The following is a 14,665-nucleotide window of genomic DNA, read 5'->3' on the forward strand; positions in this document are numbered from 1 at the left end:
AGGCAAATCTACAGCGCACTTTTGGCATCTGGCGAGTCTCCCAAGGCCAGGAACCTGTTTAGCTTGAACTCCAAGTCAATGGGGCGCTCACTGGGAGACCGGTAGCTCCCCCACATCATTGAGCTCAGGTAGGGAATGAGCGCACAGTTCTCCTCAAACGAGGCCAGCTTCTTTTTGTACTCATTGCGGGTGTAATCTGTGCTCTTGTTGTTGAAAGCTATAAAAATACCAGATTTAATTAATTAGTTGTAGATAACATGAAATAGTTGCCATCAGAATTATTAAGTTCAAGCAATCCCTACATGCTATTTCCTGTTGGCTGAAGGCAGCCGTGACACCCTGCCTACCTTTCAGATAGAAGGCCACATACAGGAGGGATGATCTTTGTATGCTGAGGAAGGGGTACTTTGGTTTCAGACACCCGACCGCTGTCATGGCCTTGATGACTGATACTGACACACCCTATAAAAAACATATTGACTTGACTCTAGCAGGACAGATGTCAAAGAGGCTTCAGAAACATACACATATCAAATGATATGTTTGAGTTTGTGTCTGACCTGTTCCAGATAGCCCAACGTTGGAAGGGAGGTGAGGGGTATAGGTTCACAGAGAGGAGGAACTTTAGTGGGCAGCTTCTGGTCCCAGTAGGCTTCAGGAATCCTAAAAAGATAATATTTCAACTCCAACTATTGCTGTGATGGCCAGTTGATACCATCCTTTCTTCAATACATGTAAGTGTGAAACTTTCAGATGTTATTGAAATGCACAACTAACCTTGTGAAAAGAACACATGACTTACAAAATGTTCCTGAAATATAAAAATACATAACTCCTCACCTCAAAAACTTGTCCCGTTTCTGCTTTGTCTCAAAGATGTAGATCCTTTCTCGGTATTCAACAGCATATTCCATCTTTCCTCGAACCAGAGCTTCATACCTAAGGACAAGTAAACCTCCCGTGAAGAGAGAACTTTCTCACACAGTAAAGAGTTATGGGCAGTAAGAAGAAATCTGACACAAATTAAGCCCGCTTAACATATTTCTCCTATTTGTGTTAGTGGGACATTTTCGAAGTTGTTGCAGTTTTTATTTTAATACAATTGATCAAAAAAATAACATAAATAACAAAATATATAATTGTGCTCCACTGATAAATGAAAACCTCTATTAATCCATTAATGCCAATCATGTATTAAAACCCATAATAACTGATTAGAACAACAGTTATAAGAGTCTTATTTGTTTCTATTTGCATTTTAATTAGCTGTTTGGTTGGTAGATAGCCCTCATTGGTACATAGCACATCTCTCTGTACACTTATGAATCTCTTTGCACTGACTTTTTTTTCAAGAAACAATCATATTCATGTATCACTGGTATATTTGGACAATATATGGGTGAATACCCATATAATGGTCCATACAACATACCTTTTCTTTCCATCCAGATAAGTGACTGGGCAGAAGCCCTTCATCTCAACTTGCTGTGGGAACCTGTTTTTCACCTGATTCTCAGTTCTCTTTCTTGGCAGCAGGTGGGGTTGTGGGAGAGTGTGTGTGCAGCCAGGAGACACAAAATGATCAGGTGTGGCGAGGAACCGCTGTGGTGGAGAGAGCAACATACATATGTTATTGTTCTTTGAGTCACAGTTAACATCACATGTTTGCTCTTGTGTATTATAAATGTAACTTTTAAAATAACTGTATTTTTGTGTGTTTCCCACACTGACCTCTAAATGCTCTTCGCCACACATCCTGTAATAGAGTTCCCTGTACTCAGCAGCATGATTTAAGGCTGCGATGTCTGAGCAGTCCACCAGGTGGTGGGGTAGAGCCAGGCAGACGGGGCAGTAATGACCAAACTCTCCCAGCCGACACAGCAGCTCCTTGGGTGTGACGCACAGTCGGTTGATGGAGGCTGCTTGCCCTTTAAAATAGAAAAAAGCAAAGGGAAGATGAACTATGCGTATAGATTAAATGTAAGTGTTCATTGCATGCAGGATTCGCATTCAGTTATTTTACTCGATGTGAAAAGCTCTGCCGAGCTTCTCGTACTTACTGCTGCACACCCTTCCCACGTAGTTGGAGATATATTTCATGCTGATGCTGAGCTCCTCTATAATTCTGTTCCACATCCACCATTTGCTTTTCAAGCCATCGAGCAGGATCCAGTTCTGATAGTGTTGTTGGAAGTGTTGCCTAATATGATCCATCTCCTGCGTGTAACAGGAGTTGCGAATTTCGAGGATCTTTGAGCTGTCGTGCATCAGGTGAGGCCTGCAGTGGGAGGAGAGAGAGGGGTACACAACATGTTTTCACACATTAACTTTCAAGGTTTATTATTTAAAAAACAGCTACTTGTGATTTCTGATGTGTATTTATAATGATGATTATAGTTGCTATTGGCGTGTGTTTTCTCACTAACTTGTTGGGCTTCATCTTGTCCAATGTGCCTCTCCTCAGCACCTCCACTGAGTCCAGCTCCAGCTCAACAACTATCATGGGAATGATACTCCGATACTCGAACAGCTCTGCCTGCTTAAGTGTCTCCGGAAAGCCATCCAACACGTACCTAGGATGCCATGAAATATTTTCTTCTTAAACACCCTCAAGCAGCAATAAAAGAGTTCAGCATGGGCAGATTTCTTGAGAGTCAGACTAAGAATATAGACTTTGTCTTGAAACAAAAAAAAAGCCTGTATGTAAAACTACGGTAAAAGTTTAGATCTTTATGGAACCGATGTCCTCAGCTTACCCTCGAGTGCCGCAGACCGTGTTCATTTGCACCACCTCCAGACACTGAATGGCCAGGTCATCAGGCACAGCAAGTCCCTGGGAGAGATGAGATTTCATCTGGACTGCCAGATCGGTGTGCTCTTGATTACTCAGTACCTCACGCATAACACTGCCAATGGACAGACAAGACAAGCCATATTTGCGAGCAAACATCTGTGCCACTGGAGAGTTAAAGAAAAAGTGAGAGAAAAGAAGAGAGTGATACGGGTTTGAGAACGTGCAAACGAAACAACTCTGTGGATGATTTTGCAGCTGTCAGGAGTCTTACCAGTGGTTTTTCCAGATTTGGGTGGTCCAACAACTGCTATTTTAGCAGGAAGGGCCGGGATGGGCTTTGGCTGCCTGAGGTACTTCAAGGGGTTCAGCATAAATGTTTTGCGGTTCTCCTTAGACTCAAAGAAGTAGATATACTGATGGAAGATTATAGGATATGTGGTGTTGAGAGGCCACTGCACAGGCTGGAACACATCTCTCTCTTTGTATTGCTGTAGAAGGGGGACATTTGTGGAGAAAACAGTATGTTGAAATACATTATGTACAGAACAATCATGCAAGTATTTGAAGTATAACTCATGCCAAGAAAGACATAGTGGCTATTTCTAGATTGCGACCTACCTTTATGGGATCCCAGTAGCCAAAGGCACTGTGGCGCTTATAAGAGGAGAGCAGCAGCTTATGTGCCAGACTGTATGAGATGGGTTTGCATCTTTGGAAGAGTGACTCCCTGTTGGTCAGTAAGGGCTGGATTTTCTGGAGCAGCTGATACCGCACAATGCGGAGCTTGCGAGAGGCTCTGATCAAGACTTTGGATATGCTTAGTTCACTCAGGAGCTCCTGATGATAGAATAGCACAAATCAGAATATACGAGTATAAGAAACATTACAATATAGGTCATATTGGGTTTATCCTAGACTCAACCTGTGTCTCTGTAAAGCCACATAATGTGTTCTTGTAATCAGAATGTAAAATGTTTGTTTGTGTGTATCTCAGCAGAAAAAATACTTTGTAAAGTCACATTTAATGGTAACATCTAATGATAGCTATTGTACAACTAATGTTCATCTTACTTCAATGTAATTCTCCCAACTGTCCCAAAATGAAATCTTAAAACAAGTGTATTAGATGTGTATGTCTAGCTTCTTCATGAGGTTTTGTGTCTTTGTACCATCACAGTAGCAAGGCTGTTTTCATCCATCGTATAACGATCTGCTATCTCCATCTCCAGCCTCCCAGACGCTGCCTCCTCAGTCTCCTCATTCTCCATGTCTTCGGTTTCCTCCTCTAGAGGAAACTCCTCCTCCAGCGCGGCCTCTATCCCATCCTCTATGTCACCTGCAGCGTCATCCTCTTCATCATCTTCTTCATACTCATTATATCCGTACTGATGAGTTGGAGATAGGAGGAAGGAAAGTTAAGCAGCGATTGAGAGGGAATGACTGGCAATAAGGAATTTGTTTACCTTAGTTTTTCCTGCCTTAGTGAGTTCAGCCCTTCTCTTGGCAATGTTCTCCTCCTGTACCAAAGAGATTTACTTGTGCAAGATACGCACACACAATTTAAAGTCATTTTCAGGAGTTGTCTCTTGCTTACCCTGTTATTCTCACGCAGATGGCGAAGGAGTTTCAGCTGTGCTTCACGGTGGTTGCGGCGCTCATGCCAGCTCTCCAAGTATCTCGGCAACAGACGCTTCTGGACGTCTGGGACATCCACCATGAGCATGACCACAACGTCTGGGAAAAGATGTTCCTGCAACATGTACTGCACCTCTTCAGGGTTGTGAGGGAAGCCCTCCAAAATGAAACCTGTACTTCTGCAAGATAGAGAATGGCAAGGTTTGCCAGGTGTACAAAATAAACACACTACATGTAGACAATGTACATAAATACAAATCAAAACATGTATAAGGCAATTAGGTAAATAAGTATAAAATATGAATGGAAGTGTACGCGTATGAAAGGTCTGTATGTGAGCCTGGGGTTTTCAGGAGGTGGAAGACGAAGAAAGTGAGCATGCATGAGATATATATATATATTTGATTGTTACAATTTTAATTGTTACACTTATTAGCCCTCTTGCCGTGAGTTAATATTACTGTACATTATATTAATTACAGTAAATAGGAATCATGTGTGCAGGAAGAGAATATGTTTGGTGTTTGTGTACAACTACATGTATGGCTCCTGTTTCCAGAATGGTACGATAACCATTTCTAGAATCTCTGGAGTCAGTGGATCTCCATCAGACAAGTAGGCTTGGATCGCCTTTTCCTCATCAGTCAGAACCACATCCTGCTGGAGACACACAACATATTTCAAAATATCATAATGCGTGCAGGCGCCATAATACTGGAAACCTTGCTAAAGGGAAGTTTATCGAAAGCTGACCTCCATGTTATACATGTTGGCGGAGGTCTCCTCCAGCTCCTCCGTCTCCTCCTTCTCAGCCTCCCACCTGGCTTCCTTAATAAGGGCCTGCAAATCCTCAGAAGACTCCTCTGAAGACTCTACTTCATCAGCATAAGGTACCCGCTTCTTTGTCTTGGCCATGATGAGCATTTGGAGATGCTCCTTGAACTGAATATGAAAGATGCCAAGCTGCCGGGCAAGCCACTCACCATGAGTGGTCTTGCCGGACCCCCGGGTGCCAAGCAAAAAGATCCGCAGGACAGGAGGCTTGGATGGGAGGTGATAAGAAACTTGTTAGGGGTTTTTTGTTCTTCTTTTCTTACTTTGCCTTTTTCTTTCTCTCCTTATGTCAGCTTGTACCTTGAGAGGCTCAGTCTGTGCAACAAATTGAACAGGGTTCTGAAGGAAGGAGTCCCTGGCTTCGAGGCTTGAGAAGTAGAAGGTCTTCTCACGGTACTTGGCAGCATTTTCATCCGTACACGGCCACAGGACATTATGGTTTTTTAAGGCCACAGGGCAGAAATGATGGGTATCTCCTAATAACCTCTCGACTGTTGCATCACCCTGATTTCATTGAGAGGAAGGAGATGCTAACAACAAAGCAATAAAACAGGCCTGGATCTTCAGTATCTTAAATTGTAGTATTGTATACTGACTTCCTTCGCCTCCTCAGATAAGTCATTGTCACTGCCGTCTTCCTCGGCTCCCTCCAGCTCAGTTAAGGCCTCGTTTTCCTCTGCCTCCTGGTCCAGGTCCGTTGACGACACCTCCCAAGATACGTGCTCGAAGGGTTCTGAAAATCATGTTTTTAAACCAGATTGGATTTTATGAGTTTGTCTTACCAAACACGGCCTTCTAGTAGCAGCAGGTATTAAATACACCATTCAAAATCTATCCGTCAACAAGTATACTATAGTTATAATTAATCTACCTGACTTTCCATTCTGGCCAATTAAAAGAGATAAGGTGTGTGGAGTAACAAAGAATTCAATCAAGACTGCAATTGATACTTCAAGAAAGCTTGCACTCACTCTCCATTTGACGGACCATCTCACGAAGCAGGTCCTCGGGGCTTTTGTCGCCAATCTCCAGTACCGAGTGGACGACAGTTAATGCGGTCTGCATTTGGCCCCATTCAGACACAAACTGTTGCAGTTGCAGTTTATAGTCGTTCATCTCCGGGCCATCTGGGTAACCCAGGTCCCAATGATCGGGTAGTACCATAGCTTGTAAAAGGAGATGGAGAGTTGGAGACAAGAGAGATAAATGTAGGTCAGTGCTGCTTTTCGGGAGCTTATCTACAGTATAGTTTGCAAATGAAGGATTTGAAATAATAGAGTGTAATAAAAATGTCTCACCTTCCTTTTTGATAATGGCATGATAAGCACGGTTGGTGATGTCAGATTTATTGGGATTTTCTACAAATGAAATTCATCGTGAGATTCTGCTGGTTCAAGGAGCCTTTGGGGGAAAAGGCTGCTTTAGACATAGAGCTGGTACCTTCGGTCTCTTCGACAACTGTCTCTAGATTTGTTTGCAGCTCTGCAGGCTTGGCATCCACCTCTGATTCTGGCTCATTCTGGTTTCTAAAATTGATCAGCAATTAAGCACAAAAGCTGCATTCACAATACATTTCAGATACAACAACTCATAGAATTTGACAGCATCATTGCACCTGCACTCACAAGGCCTGTTTCTCCTTATCAGCTTGTTTGTCCTGCAACCTCTTCCTTACTGCGTCGTCCACGCCGTCCTTGTTTGCCTCATACAATCTCTTCAAAACTATTCAACACATTTAAGTGCAGTGATACATGAACACTGACAGAACTTAAATATATACTCAAGTCTACATATTCAAATAAAACAACATTTCGTTTGTGAAGCACCGTCTCTGTGTCTCGTACCCTGATTGCTATCACCGTCGCTGAGACAGAAGAGGATGTCTGGCAGGATTCCAGTTTCCTGTAAGATATCCATTTGGGAAAAGTTCTTGGGAAAGTTGTCAAGCACCCAGCCAGTAGCAGTTTCAGCCTCTTCAATCTGTAACGTAAAAATTCAAGCTGTTTATAGATACGATGCATATATATACAAATTATTAGTTAAACGTTGGGTGGGTCATTCATTTGAATTAACTTTGACATCATGCCGACTGTACATGATACACTGCAAATGGCAACATTTATGTTATTATAATGTCTTTTCTTGTGTAAATTTAGCTGCCATGTTACAATATTTTTGACATACCTCTTTTACACGCTCGTGCAGTACCTCAGCATACAGGCTGAAGGGAGATGTGCTCATATGTTTAGCTTCTTCCAGCGCTGACTGCACCATGGCTTGGACCTCTGGATGATCTTCTGTCACTGAAAACAGCAGAAAACATTTGCAAACAAATATGGATATATTATGCTGGCACAGCTGTCCCCAGCTTTGTGAAGCTCAGGGACATGTGAGTCACATGTTCAAATGGATGCTACATTGTAGTTTGAAGGGCTGATGTGAGATAACACATTGTCAGGGGAATAGTTATTAAGCTATGAACATTGTGTTAAAATTATCTAAAAAATAAATGTTTATAAATTAGAATGTTGGGAATACTAATTTCTGAATTACACTCATTGACCAGGAACTAAGATGTAAAATACATTGAAAGGTATTTATGTTAATAGTTGACGCTCTTTGTTTATTTAACGACGTCATGGCGGCAGCAGGTGCAAAACAAAGAGCCGCATTAGGCATGTGAGCATATAGTTTTTCTACCGTGTGACGAGTTTATTATTTGTGTGTTTAGTTCACGCTTTGCTGCATAAATTAAGATAAAAGGAAAAGAGTCAAACAATCTCCTGTCATTTGCGTACGAAAAGGAATTCACTGTGCTTGCAGCTCTTAAGCGTATTTATAACATTGTTGTATGTTTCAAAATACTCGATACAATACAATTATTCAGGTGACAGTCAAAATAATGATCAGCAATAAAACTCAACTTGCCTAAATTCTCCCCGCCATCCTGCTCCATCTTCATCCGGATTTTCTCTATCGCGCTCTGTGTTGTCTGCTCTTTGATTTCTTCAAGCTTCTCCTGCTCAACCTTGGCCAGAACCGGCTGCACCAATACCTCCATATCGAGCACCAATGCATTGTAGTGCTGAGCGAGAAGCTTACATAGAGTGCTCTTCCCGGCCCGTGGAGGTCCAATGATGGACACTCTGCAAGGGGCTCTGGGCATCGGAGGAAGTAAGTACGGTCGGGGGTTTGTGACAAACTTCTGGTAGGCCTCCTGAGATGACAGGATGTACAATTTGTCCTGGAAGCTGCAGAGGGGTAGAAATGAGAGTTGGTTGACATTTTTTTATTCAGTGTCATTTGAAGCTTGATAGATTCCTTACCTGGCCCTAGCACACAAACGATCACTCACCCCACAGATAATTCAGGCTTGCCAGGAATGATCTTGCCCTCCTTCAGAGAAACAGGACAAGTTCGGCTCCAGCGGCTCCTTCTCCATCTAAAGCCAGGGGACACGGTCTTGGAGGAGGACATTATCCTCAATAGGTCTTCCTGGAAAAGAGATGAACTCTGGATTAAAGTTCAATTTGGAATGGATTTAGTGGAGAGAGTATGTTTGTAACGTCTCTTAGAGCATAATAATAAAAAGAATCCCCCAACAGGTACATTTATTGCGTCACCATCATCATAAAAATCAAAAATCAAATCTTAATATAGTCACGAATGGTAGACCGTGTTAATGTCTTCCAGCAGTTCTTCATCATCAGTCTGGTGAAGAGGTAATGGAATGCAGACATGCTTTACTGCCATGGATCCAAGACGGGTCAATACAGACTAGAGACAAAACAATACACAAAATAAATACAGAACTACCCACAGAATACATGGGTAGTTGAACATGCACATTTATGCTTACACACATACACACACACGTGCACGCACACACACGCACAAATAAATGTTAACAGCATATGACGTGCATAATTTACCGAGAGCAGCTCTTCAGGTAGGTTGTTTCCATCCAGCTCAAACAGGTAGAGAGGGTTGTGGCCTGTCATGTAGTCCTGAAAAATGTCTTCTTCCAATTTATTGGGTTTAAACATGAGTAACCAGTGTTTTTACATATTTTAGGAGCAATTCATCTTACCCTTCATCTGATTTACATCGGAACATTAAACCTCGTAGTTTATAGTCTATTAGTCCGTCAGACCATCAGAAGTTAAATCTCAGATAACGTCACACAAAACATGAAACCAATGAGTATAGCAGAACTTTCTTTAACAACCTATTTAGATACCCATATGACATAGAACATACTGGTGGCTTTTTAAATGAAGGGTGATTTGTTTGTTTAAATTCCTAATTTGTGAGCCAAGATATTTTGGAGCCTTGGGGTAACTCACCTCTAGTGGTCTGAGCATAGTGTCCCTGTACATGTTGATTCTAGAAAAAGCTTCTTCAACCAAATTTTCTGGCGTCCACACAAAGTCAACAATATCCTTTTGGGTTTCCTGCAAGCAAAACAAACCAGAACATCATGACAGCACAGAAAAGTTTTCTTGTTGAAGGTTTGAACTTTAGGGTTGTGATAAGAATTATTCATTGGAAAAAAATATCTATAAATTAAATGGAATAAAGTAAAAATCCAAATTTTTACTCTGTAAAAATAATGCAAAATATGACGAGATTGGTAATTGCAGGAAATAATATGAGTGATAACAATCTAAACACCAAAGACAGGAACAGTTAAACCCAGTGGAAAAAGGGGTTTCCCCTTCAACCATACATGCTCCTCAAGCTCCTCTTCCTCCTCTTCCACTTCCTCCTCCTTGTTCTCCCTCTTCTTGTCAAACACATCTTCACGCGTCCACTGTTCCCTGTTATACAGCTGGCCTGTCTCTGTGTGCTGCTTCAGACCCGACAGCCGATGGACCAAGTCCTTGTCTGCACACTGGTGGAGGATGGCGGAGTTAAGTTCACAGATGTACGAATGTGTACACTAAATAGAGGACATGAGAGTTACCTTGATGTTGATGATAAAATCGGGTGTTAGTTTGAGGTTTTTAATCAACTCGAGCTGCTCATGAATTTTCAGACACTCTTCTGACATGAACGGCAGGCAGCTCAGTACATACCCTGTATTACAACACACACATGATCACGTAAAAGCAGGGGGTTTTTTTACAGAAGAAATGCAACCTGAATACATGACCACTATTTATGATTTACCATAGTGCTCCACATCTGGCGAGTTAAGCCTGGCTAGAATCAGCTGGAGCACCATGTCTTCTGCTACACTTCTCCCCTCAGATAAGATATTCAAGAGCTAAAAGAAAAAGCAATTCATATATATAAATATAAATATATGTACACATACACATGACATTCAACAGGACAAGTTAACCTTTGAAGCTCACCTCTATGCCTTGCTTTGTTTTATTTTTTAAGTGTGTGTTCAGCAGATCTGTATCTGAAAAATTATAAAAGCTTATGATAAATATCTGAATAAATATGGGACAAGAACCAGAAATACAACAATTGTACTTACCATCAATTAAGATACACTTCCAGGACTCTGCAAGTTGTTTGGCCAAGGTGGATTTGCCAACACCCTGCCACAAAGAATACCACACAATTCATATGGAGTCACTGGATTATTTGGAAGATATTATAAACAATGCAAATGAAAGGCTTTATGCTCCATGCATAATTGCATAGGACCAGATGATGGGACATCTCATTATCTATATACAGATGTCAAATCCTTAGCTTTACCTGAGGAACATCATTTATGGATCTGTGTTTGGAAACCATTTCTGATAGTGTTTTATAATATGTGTAGGTGTGTGTGTGTGTAAAAGAAAGATACATACTGGTCTTCCCACTATGATGAAGCAGGTGGGTTTGGCAAGAAGACCCTCTTTCTCAGCTTCATCTTCTATTAGGTTGTCCACTAAACGGTCTCCTTGAGTTTATTGAACATCAATGTAATGTACATAGAGAATAGACAAAACAATAGATCATGTATCTATGTATTGACACATTGCGTTACCTGACGGCCTTACAAGTAACATTACCCATCAACTATAATTTACACCAGATTTCCGATATAGGCTAAAGATAAATTAGCCACAGGACATTTCTGTAATATTTCAGAAGTTTACTCACCATTACTTTGGCTCATTGTGATATGCTTTTTATCCGTTTAAACGTGTATCATCGTTTGTTTACCAGGATAACGTTAGCTTTAGGTTTCCAAAGTTTGTTCGAGATTAATGGTCACCCGATACGGTTACTGTAGCAACCAACAAACTGAGAGAGGGGAGGGGGGGTCTTCCACGTATCGTTGAAGCCAATTATACTTTGAGACTTAAAGTGTACGTTTACTTCGTAAATAAGTGTGTATCATCAGCTGTACCTGCCATACACATTTGGAGCTGTTATCTGCTAATGAAAAGCAAAAAAGTGATTACTTGATTGTTCAACTGATAATCGCATTTTACAGCTATTTTGAGCTTTTTAGACCTTGCGGGCCACCGTACAGTTGACATGAGCTGGTTCATGACAGTCACCTGACTAAAACAAAGTCACGTTACTTTTCACTTGTATGCTAGCCGTATTCACTTTAGCAGGTTAACTACTCAATTAATGACACAAACACGTTAAGGAGTTACTTAGGCTACACGTGGAGATGCGTATTATTATTAGAATTGTGGCTAACGCAGCTAACATTAGCTGACTAAATTAATGGTAAGTTACGTCGCTTAGCTTTGAAATAGGATGTAAATAAGATGCAGCCAGTGACTAAAAGTGTCATGTGTAACTAACGTTAGCATGCCTTGTCGCTTTTCTGTTTTATGATGTGAAGTAATGGATGTTTATGTTGTGTTTTGTTTGCTTTGCAGGTTGTCTTCTCTACTGGGTTGTGAGTGTTTGGCTAATCCAGAGATAAAAATGCCGCAGTCAGCAGCTACCATCAGTGGGGTCCAGAGCATGGTTCTGTATGAAACCAGAGCCGTAAGTCCGCAATGAGCTTTGTTGTCACTTTCTCACAAGGACTTGCATTCGGTTCCATCTGCAAGTAGTCAGAAACACCTCTTTCAATTACATCACATGACAAATGGCTGATTGTAAGAACACGATGAAGAACATTTCTTCTAGAGCATGCCTCTTTATTTTGCAGGAACTCGTTTTACATTCATACAGATCTACATATTTTCTCTTTGGGGCTACCTAACCCCAGTTTGTTGTTTGAACTGATATTAGAAGGATACACTGGGGCTAGGAACTACCCAGTACAAGCACCTTTCCCCAGCTTTCCCAGCCGAAAGAGTCCTGCTAGTAAGGACACATTATTTGTTTAGGGCAGACAATATTTAGGACATTTAAATCGCTGTCATTCACAGGTCCATCCCAGCCCAAATCATTAACTTGTTAAAAGCATTTATTGCCCCTGCTAAAAGGTGAAATCTAGTGATGTATTTCCTAATTTTTACTGATGTTGGAAAGCCATGCTTAAGCTAGGATATTTTACTTTTAAATCTTTACAGATGTAAACACAAGACCGATAAAGTATTTTGAGATTTCTGTAGGACGTCAGCAAACACTAGATGGCAGCCAAAGAGTGTTTGTGTGGATTTGCTATGACTTCCATGGTGTCAATTATTATGTCTAGATGGTCAGAATAACAATTTACAAAACAAAATGACCTTTACTTTTTTGTTTGGTTTTGATTTGGTATAAATATGCAGATATGCAAACATAATGACACGTTCTTGTGCGTGTGTCTTTCTTTTTCTTTTGTGTTTTTTTCCAGCATTATTCAATTATTTTCCTTTTTTTCCGTCGACCTACAATGACACCAGTGTTTAAATAAGGGTGTGCTATGACAGTGTGATTTATGGGTGATTTACAAACGCAAACAGTAAGACAGTTAGATGGTAAGGCAGGAAAACATTTGTCACAGTTGAGCTATCATAATTTCTTATTGATCCTCTGTCTGCCCATTTTACTGAACACTGGCTGAACTGACTGTCCATATGATAGCGTGGAACAGGACAACATGGTTCTATTGATTGAGGACTGTACTGATACAAGGTGTTCCAATTGAATGGTCTTTTGAGGACAGAAAATCTTAAGCTATCTCTCAACCCAGTGTGAGGAAAAATAATGACTTGAGAGAAAGTCATACAAGAAAGACACACATCTTAACAATGCACATATTAGAGTGTTGCCGTATGATTCAATATGTGCTGTGCACAAATATACTCTGTCTGTTACTACTCTAAATCCAGTGTATATTCTCATATATAATTATATGATTTCTTTTGTGTGTAATTTCACAGGCTTCTTATATGTACATTTCTACTTGGCAGGGTTTTTCCTGCATAGAGAAAATTTGGGCGCGCGCCTAAGCCGTTTTCCCGAACGCCTATGACAAATCCCGAGCACCTAAGGCAAAAAAAGTCCAAAAAACTGTTCATCACGTGCATGTCAGCAAATATGTTCTCAATAGTATGTTTCAAGTAGGCTACAGCCGAACCCTCGTTCTGTTTTGATCAATAGTAATCGAGTTGATAAGCGTGTCTTCGTGTCTGATCAATACGCAACTGTGAGGTGCGAGAATGGACAGAGCGGCCAGCTGCTGATCACTCAACAGCCCGACGTGCACGAATACACCTGGACTATTGTCATTGTCAATCTATTAGCCTATCTATTTTAATCTAAAGTGGAAGCAAAATGATTTCCTCAAGCATTGCCTCCATTATTTATGTGAAAAAAAGAAGAAAAAAAATACATAGATGTCTGCTAATTACGGTGACATGGCAATACAGACTGACTGTGCTCCCAAATTTTTTTTGGGAGCACCGAAGACCCATTTTGACCCAGGAAAAACACTGCTTGGGTGTCTCATTGTGGAGAGAAAATGTTGCTTATTATAGGAAGAAAAGGCCTGAAGACAGAGTCTTTAACAATAGGGCTGTACTGTAGAAAGATGGCTTGTGATGATATAGACTGTTTATGTCTATAGAAAGTTGTTAATGCTTCTCTAAGACACATTTTCCTCCTGTGTTATGCAACCAAACAAGTAAAAATATAATTTTTGTCATCCGTGTGTACATATTCCCAGGAGCAACCATATGGCACACACCAGTTCTGCAATAATAATCCATCATCAGTTATATTATATATTGCTTTTATGTTTCTTTCCAGAGGTATTTTTTGGTGGGGACCAATCAGGCACAGACCAAACACAGAGTCCTGAAGATTGACCGCACAGAACCTAAGGACCTGGCCATTATCGATGATAAGGTAAGCGCTGAATTTCCACCAGAGTTAATACAGTGCTAATTTATTTACTTATGTAATACAGTACAGCACACTCGGATACAATTGTACAATCACTCAGCCTGTCCAAAGTATATTATGTGTGACAGCTTAGCTGTCGAGTGCTGCGTG

At 40.9% G+C, this 14,665-nt stretch overlaps 2 protein-coding genes across 2 annotated transcripts in view; one reads left to right on the plus strand and one right to left on the minus strand.

Moving 5' to 3' along the window:
• Position 1: 1 nt before the first annotated feature.
• ak9 (adenylate kinase 9) lies at positions 2-11,453 on the minus strand. Its single transcript, XM_056428268.1, has 35 exons — positions 11,375-11,453; positions 11,080-11,171; positions 10,755-10,818; positions 10,624-10,676; positions 10,436-10,532; positions 10,230-10,342; positions 9,993-10,157; positions 9,610-9,717; positions 9,196-9,270; positions 8,939-9,040; positions 8,619-8,758; positions 8,192-8,514; positions 7,448-7,566; positions 7,108-7,243; positions 6,889-6,985; positions 6,704-6,789; positions 6,235-6,429; positions 5,860-5,996; positions 5,564-5,767; positions 5,183-5,470; positions 4,968-5,089; positions 4,389-4,608; positions 4,258-4,311; positions 3,964-4,179; positions 3,413-3,631; positions 3,066-3,282; positions 2,757-2,958; positions 2,427-2,573; positions 2,061-2,278; positions 1,732-1,928; positions 1,433-1,602; positions 841-939; positions 561-663; positions 348-462; positions 2-217 (listed from the first exon to the last, which is right to left on the minus strand). Exons 1-35 carry the CDS (start codon positions 11,388-11,390, stop codon positions 9-11), a joined length of 5,118 nt encoding a protein of 1,705 aa, XP_056284243.1. The 5' UTR covers positions 11,391-11,453; the 3' UTR covers positions 2-8.
• Positions 11,454-11,802: 349 nt separating this feature from the next.
• fig4a (FIG4 phosphoinositide 5-phosphatase a) overlaps positions 11,803-14,665 on the plus strand; it is a 33,451-nt gene continuing 30,588 nt past the window's right edge. The window contains exons 1-3 of the mRNA XM_056428127.1: positions 11,803-11,956; positions 12,112-12,223; positions 14,420-14,518. Of these exons, the coding sequence (XP_056284102.1) occupies positions 12,161-12,223; positions 14,420-14,518 (162 nt within the window). The 5' untranslated portion in view covers positions 11,803-11,956; positions 12,112-12,160. The remainder of the gene's footprint in view (positions 11,957-12,111; positions 12,224-14,419; positions 14,519-14,665) is intronic.

This window comes from Pseudoliparis swirei, chromosome 12 (genome assembly GCF_029220125.1).
Source record: "Pseudoliparis swirei isolate HS2019 ecotype Mariana Trench chromosome 12, NWPU_hadal_v1, whole genome shotgun sequence".
Taxonomy (NCBI): Eukaryota; Metazoa; Chordata; class Actinopteri; order Perciformes; family Liparidae; genus Pseudoliparis; species Pseudoliparis swirei.

What these genes read in the sequence shown, in the direction of transcription:
- ak9 (XM_056428268.1), bottom strand. An exon ending in TACCTGAAGAGCTGCTCTCG is followed by an intron (nt 9,041 to 9,195) that starts GTAAATTATGCA and finishes TTTTGTCTCTAG; the next exon opens with TCTGTATTGACCCGTCTTGG. An exon ending in GCTACTGGGATCCCATAAAG is followed by an intron (nt 3,283 to 3,412) that starts GTAGGTCGCAAT and finishes CCCCTTCTACAG; the next exon opens with CAATACAAAGAGAGAGATGT.